This window comes from Micropterus salmoides, unplaced genomic scaffold (assembly GCF_014851395.1).
Source record: "Micropterus salmoides isolate LMB-PRFRI ecotype aquatic unplaced genomic scaffold, ASM1485139v1 Ms_hic_scaffold_16, whole genome shotgun sequence".
NCBI lineage: Eukaryota > Metazoa > Chordata > Actinopteri > Centrarchiformes > Centrarchidae > Micropterus > Micropterus salmoides.
Genome location: NW_024040707.1, coordinates 672,411 through 679,910, shown reverse-complemented (window position 1 = coordinate 679,910; position 7,500 = coordinate 672,411). Strand labels below are relative to the sequence as shown.

Below are 7,500 nucleotides of genomic sequence, written 5' to 3'. Positions count from 1 at the left end.
AGTACTACTGCTAGTAGTACTACTAGTTAGTACTACTGATAGTACTACTGCTGATAGTACTAGTGCTAGTACTACTACTAGTTAGTACTACTGATAGTACTACTGCTGATAGTACTACTGCTAGTGCTAGTACTACTACTAGTTAGTACTACTGATAGTACTACTGCTGATAGTACTACTGCTAGTACTACTGATAGTACTACTGCTAGTTAGTACGACTGATAGTACTACTGATAGTTAGTACTGCTGATAGTACTACTGATAGTACTGCTGATAGTACTACTGATAGTACTACTGCTAGTTAGTACTGCTGATAGTACTACTGCTAGTTAGTACTGCTGATAGTACTACTACTAGTTAGTACTACTGATAGTACTACTGCTGATAGTACTACTGATAGTACTACTGCTAGTAGTACTACTAGTTAGTACTACTGATAGTACTACTGCTGATAGTACTACTGCTAGTGCTAGTACTACTACTAGTTAGTACTACTGATAGTACTACTGCTGATAGTACTACTGCTGATAGTACTACTGCTAGTTAGTACTACTGATAGTACTACTGCTAGTACTACTGATAGTAGTACTACTGCTAGTACTACTGATAGTACTACTGCTAGTACTACTGATAGTAGTACTACTGCTAGTACTACTGATAGTACTACTGCTAGTTAGTACTGCTGATAGTACTACTGCTAGTTAGTACTGCTGATAGTACTACTGCTAGTTAGTACTGCTGCTAGTTAGTACTGCTGGTAGTACTACTACTGATAGTACTACTGAGAATACTACAGTTACTACACAAGAACAAGCACAGCATGAACTACGACAAGGTACTACTGATAGTACTACTGATAATACTACTGCTAGTTAGTACTGCTGATAGTACTACTGCTAGTTAGTACTGCTGATAGTACTACTGCTAGTTAGTACTGCTGATAGTACTACTACTAGTTAGTACTGCTGATAGTACTACTGCTAGTTAGTACTGCTGATAGTACTACTACTAGTTAGTACTACTGATAGTACTACTGCTGATAGTACTACTGCTAGTGCTAGTACTACTACTAGTTAGTACTACTGATAGTACTACTGCTGATAGTACTACTGCTAGTACTACTGATAGTACTACTGCTAGTTAGTACGACTGATAGTACTGCTGATAGTTAGTACTGCTGATAGTACTACTGATAGTTAGTACTGCTGATAGTACTACTGATAGTACTACTGCTAGTTAGTACTGCTGATAGTACTACTGCTAGTTAGTACTGCTGATAGTACTACTGCTGATAGTACTACTGCTAGTGCTAGTACTACTACTAGTTAGTACTACTGATAGTACTACTGCTGATAGTACTGCTGATAGTACTACTGATAGTACTGCTGATAGTACTGCTGATAGTACTGCTGATAGTACTACTAATAGTACTACTGCTAGTTAGTACTGCTGATAGTACTACTGCTGATAGTACTACTGATAGTACTACTGCTGATAGTACTACTGATAGTACCACTGCTAGTAGTACTACTAGTTAGTACTACTGATAGTACTACTGCTGATAGTACTACTGCTAGTGCTAGTACTACTGATAGTACTACTGCTGATAGTACTACTGCTAGTGCTAGTACTACTACTAGTTAGTACTGCTGATAGTACTACTGCTAGTGCTAGTACTACTACTAGTTAGTACTACTGCTAGTTAGTACTACTGCTAGTACTACTGCTAGTACTACTGCTAGTACTACTGCTAGTACTACTGATAGTAGTACTACTGATAGTACTACTGCTAGTTAGTACTGCTGATAGTACTGCTGGTAGTACTACTGCTAGTTAGTACTGCTGGTAGTACTACTGCTGATAGTACTACTGCTAGTTAGTACTACTGATAGTACTACTGCTAGTTAGTACTACTGATAGTACTGCTGCTGATAGTACTACTGATAGTAGTACTACTGATAGTAGTACTACTGATAGTACTACTGCTAGTTAGTACTACTGATAGTACTACTGCTAGTTAGTACTGCTGATAGTACTGCTGGTAGTACTACTGCTAGTTAGTACTGCTGGTAGTACTACTGCTAGTTAGTACTGCTGGTAGTACTACTGCTAGTTAGTACTGCTGGTAGTACTACTGCTGATAGTACTACTGCTAGTTAGTACTACTGATAGTACTGCTAGTTAGTACTACTGATAGTACTGCTAGTTAGTACTACTGATAGTACTGCTAGTTAGTACTGCTGGTAGTACTACTGCTAGTTAGTACTACTGATAGTACTGCTAGTTAGTACTACTGATAGTACTGCTAGTTAGTACTGCTGATAGTACTGCTGGTAGTACTACTGCTAGTTAGTACTGCTGGTAGTACTACTGATAGTACTACTGCTAGTTAGTACTGCTGATAGTACTACTGCTAGTTAGTACTGCTGATAGTACTACTGATAGTACTACTGCTAGTAGTACTGCTGATAGTACTACTGCTAGTAGTACTGCTGATAGTTCTGCTGCTAGTTAGTACTGCTGATAGTACTGCTGCTAGTTAGTACTGCTGATAGTACTGCTGCTAGTTAGTACTGCTGATAGTACTGCTGCTAGTTAGTACTGCTGATAGTACTGCTGCTAGTAGTACTGCTAGTTAGTACTGCTGCTAGTAGTACTGCTAGTTAGTACTGCTGCTAGTAGTACTGCTAGATAGTACTACTGATAGTACTACTGCTGATAGTACTACTGATAGTACTACTGCTAGTAGTACTACTAGTTAGTACTACTGCTAGTTAGTACTGCTGGTAGTACTACTGCTAGTTAGTACTGCTGGTAGTACTACTGCTAGTTAGTACTGCTGGTAGTACTGCTGGTAGTACTACTGCTAGTTAGTACTGCTGGTAGTACTGCTGGTAGTACTACTGCTAGTACTACTGCTAATACTGCTGGTGTGTTTGTCTTCTGTCAGAACATCATAAAGAAGGTGAGCGGTCAGAAGTTTGTCTATAAGTTCGTCGGTCAGCCCGACCCCTCGCTGCCTGAGGGGCCACGCAACGGCGAGGAGGGCCAGAGGAGGGACAACGCCGACCCAAACGGCCAATCAAAAGGCCAGGGGGGCGTGGCCTCAACCTGTCCGTCGAAGGGCTTACCCCAGGTACTCTTTGACCTTCTGTAATTTGGTGTTGATAGATTTGTGCAGGACATTAATATGATTTCAGTAGACTGACTGATTGGTTGATCGATCGATCCCCAGCGCTCGTCGCCCTGCGGCTCCCAGAAAAGCTCCCGGAACGACTACATGAAGTCCGGCCTCTACTCCACCTTCACCATCCAGTCTCTGCAGGCCTCTCCCAACCCACGGCCAATCAAAACAGAGCTGCTGCTACAAGACCCCGCCCCCAAGGTGGATCGCACTGCCAGAGAGGTGAGGGGGGGCGTCAGAAATCAGTTTTTTAATTTAACCTTTATTTGAACAGGAAAGTCCCCCTCAGACACAGGAAGTCAAATAAAAGGGACAATTTTTCAACTAATTGAATAATTAAAATACTCCGCAGTACACTTCAAGTACAAAATGAAATACAGTACAATACAATTAACTCAAGGGCAGAATACGAGTTACCTCTGATAAAGGAAGGAGTCTCTGTGTGACAGGAACCGTTCATCCGGTCGACTTCAGACATGGCGGGCGTGTTGCTGCAGACCCAGAGGGGCGCCGCGCCGCGTTTGGTGCGGTTTAAACACGCGACACGTTCAGATTTAATAGATACAGTAGAGATGAGCGCTGTGCGGAGCTCTGAGGCGGCGAGGGCGGCGAGGGGAGGCAGAGACTCAGAGGACGGGCAGAGACAGGGGGACAGTGAGGGACGGGGAGAGACAGGGGGACAGTGAGGGACGGGGAGAGACAGGGGGACAGTGAGGGACGGTGGGAGACTCAGAGGACGGGGAGAGACAGGGGACAGGGAGAGATTCAGAGGACGGGGGGAGACTCAGAGGACGGTGGGAGACAGGGGGACAGTGAGGGACGGGGGGGACAGTGAGGGACGGGGGGAGATTCAGAGGAGGGGGGAGACTCAGAGGACGGGGAGAGACGAGGGGAGACTCAGAGGACGGGGAGAGACAGGGGGACAGGGAGAGATTCAGAGGACGGGGGGAGACTCAGAGGACGGTGGGAGACAGGGGGACAGTGAGGGACGGGGGGAGACAGGGGGACAGTGAGGGACGGGGGGAGACTCAGAGGACGGGGGGAGACTCAAAGGACGGGGGGAGACTCAGAGGACGGTGGGAGACAGGGGGACAGTGAGGGACGGGGGAGACAGGGGGACAGTGAGGGACGGGGGGAGACTCAGAGGACGGGGGGAGACTCAAAGGACGGGGAGAGATTCAGAGGACGGGGAGAGACTCAGAGGACGGTGGGAGACAGGGGGACAGTGAGGGACGGGGGGAGACAGGGGGACAGTGAGGGACGGGGGGAGACTCAGAGGACGGGGGGAGACTCAGAGGACGGGGAGAGACTCAAAGGACGGGGGGAGATTCAGAGTACGGGGAGAGACAGGGGGACAGTGAGGGACGGGGGGAGACTCAGAGGACGGGGGGAGATTCAGAGGACGGGGGGAGATTCAGAGGACGGGGGGAGATTCAGAGGACGGGGAGAGACAGGGGGACAGTGAGGGACGGGGGAGACTCAGAGGACGGGGAGAGACAGGGGGACAGTGAGGGACGGGGGGAGACTCAAAGGACGGGGAGAGATTCAGAGGACGGGGGGAGACTCAGAGGACGGTGGGAGACTCAGAGGACGGGGGGAGACTCAGAGGACGGGGGGAGACAGGGGGACAGTGAGGGACGGGGGGAGACAGGGGGACAGTGAGGGACGGGGGGAGACAGGGGGACAGTGAGGGACGGGGGGGGACAGTGAGGGACGGGGGGAGACAGGGGGACAGTGAGGGACGGGGGGAGATCAGAGGACGGGGGGAGACTCAGAGGACGGGGGGAGATTCAGAGGACGGTGGGAGACAGGGGGACAGTGAGGGACGGGGGGAGACAGGGGGACAGTGAGGGACGGGGGGAGACTCAGAGGACGGGGGGAGATTCAGAGGACGGGGGGAGATTCAGAGGACGGGGGGAGACAGGGGGACAGTGAGGGACGGGGGGAGACAGGGGGACAGTGAGGGACGGGGGGAGACAGGGGGACAGTGAGGGACGGGGACAGTGAGGGACGGGGGGAGACAGGGGGACAGTGAGGGACGGGGGGAGACTCAGAGGAGGGGGGAGACTCAGAGGACGGGGGGAGATTCAGAGGACGGTGGGAGACAGGGGGACAGTGAGGGACGGGGGGGGAGACAGGGGGACAGTGAGGGACGGGGGGAGACTCAGAGGACGGGGGGAGATTCAGAGGACGGGGGGAGATTCAGGGGGGGAGAGACAGGGGGACAGTGAGGGACGGGGGAGACTCAGAGGACGGGGAGAGACTCAAAGGACGGGGGGAGATTCAGAGGACGGGGAGAGACAGGGGGACAGTGAGGGACGGGGGGAGACTCAGAGGACGGGGAGAGACTCAAAGGACGGGGGGAGATTCAGAGGACGGGGGGAGATTCAGAGGACGGGGGGAGATTCAGAGGACGGGGAGAGACAGGGGGACAGTGAGGGACGGGGGGAGACTCAAAGGACGGGGGGAGATTCAGAGGACGGGGAGAGACAGGGGGACAGTGAGGGACGGGGGAGACTCAAAGGACGGGGGGAGACTCAGAGGACGGGGAGAGACAGGGGGACAGTGAGGGACGGGGGGAGACTCAAAGGACGGGGGGAGATTCAGAGGACGGGGAGAGACAGGGGGACAGTGAGGGACGGGGGAGACTCAAAGGACGGGGGGAGACTCAGAGGAGGGGAGAGACAGGGGGACAGTGAGGGACGGGGGGAGATTAAGAGGACGGGGGAGACTCAGAGGACGGGGGGGGAGAAGGGGGACAGTGAGGGACGGGGGGAGACTCAGAGGACGGGGGGAGACTCAGAACTGCACAGAACCTCCATCACATCACGAACTGAGAACAACCAGAAGAAAGTCTGACTGCAGTAGAAAATAAGTTGTTGTTGTTTGGATGAACTTCCTGTAATATTGTCACATATTTAAATAATAGTTCTAGGAAAACACTACTGCTTTTTAAAAGCAAGACATCGTTTTCTGTGCAAGATATTTTTAGTTTGTGTTTTAAAATGGATTTGTTTATTATTTACATGTAGATGTGACTTCCTGCTTTTTTACCCAAACATTCGTTCCAGTAAAGCTCATTGAGCCGAATGAGAGCGGACGTGAGGACGTGAGGTGTTGTCGCGTGCAAAGAGTCACGAGAGACGGCGGCAGTTCACTTTACAAACTGCTGCAAGTCAGACAGACAACCCAGGACATGTTCCCTCATTCTGCGGCCCACGCCAGGCCCTGAGCCAGAGCTTAACTCGCCCTGCGTTCACTGTGAAGAAGTGGGCGGTGCTACAGATCACGCGTCGCCTCCTTTCGTTTTCTTCAGTTTCCCTCAGCACTGTTAGAAAAAGACGTCTCCTCCTTTACGTGAGTCGGTCCCACGCAGAGACGCTGACAGATTTTAGTTGAGTCGGCGCTCTGGAACAGACAGTCAGTCTGTCCTGACAGTGATCCTGATTTCTCCTCCTCTTGTTTCTCCTCCTCAGGTCTGTGTGTTATCAGAGGCTAAATCCCCCCCGTCAGCAGGCGGCGGCGTGGACTCTGCTCTCCAGGTGATCGTCACTCAGGCGTCCCCCTGTCCCACTCCGGCGCCCAGCCCCCAGATTCCAGCCACCAGCCAGTCGCAGGTCAGGGTCTCTGGTCACTTTGGGGAGGGCGGGGTAAATGTATCGCAGCTTGGCGTGTTGAAAGATCCCGTCTCTCCCTTCCTTTCCCAGAATCCTCCCGCTCCTCCTCTAAACGACCCTCCTCAGATTTACCTCACCAGGGTCGGGGATCCGTCCTCGCTCACCCCCCTCATTCCCCTGGGTCCTGTCGGGGGCTCGGTGAGTCCTGTCCCGCCACCCCACATATCCGTGGGGCCGCAGCAGGACGACTGCGGCGGAGTCACCAGCTCCAGCTTCCCGCCTCAACCCTCTCTGCTCCCACCCTCCTCACCCCCAGCCTGTCTTTGTCATCATCAACCCCCTCCCTCCCAGCAGCAGCAGCAGCAGCAGCAGCAGGCGGCGGCGGCCGTGGTGGCTGCTCCTCTCGCTGTCGCTCCTCCTCCCCTCTGTTCCTCACCGGTCGTCCCCCTTCCCCCATCGTCATCAAGGAGGAGACCCTGCCGTCAGAGGAGGAGCTGCTGAAGATGGTGTCTCTGGAGGGAAACAGGCGGAGGAGGTTGAGAGGAGGAGACGAACTCATTGAAACGCAGTAAAGATTAAAACGGTGAAGTCGCTCTCGGCCTCCTCAGAGTCAGATCTGAACCCTCAGACAGGAAACACGTGTTGAATCATTCAGTTGTTCTGGAGAGAGAGAGAGAGAGCAAGAGATAGAGAGAGCTA

The 7,500-nt window shown here is 51.6% G+C and overlaps 1 protein-coding gene across 1 annotated transcript in view; it reads left to right on the top strand.

Annotated features, from left to right (window-relative positions):
* Positions 1 to 7,500, top strand: part of elk1 (ETS transcription factor ELK1) — a 27,813-nt gene that overhangs the window by 13,029 nt on the left and 7,284 nt on the right. The window contains 5 exon segments of the mRNA XM_038721756.1: positions 2,951 to 3,136; positions 3,236 to 3,406; positions 6,661 to 6,801; positions 6,892 to 7,248; positions 7,251 to 7,369. Coding sequence (XP_038577684.1) covers positions 2,951 to 3,136; positions 3,236 to 3,406; positions 6,661 to 6,801; positions 6,892 to 7,248; positions 7,251 to 7,369 — 974 coding nt within the window.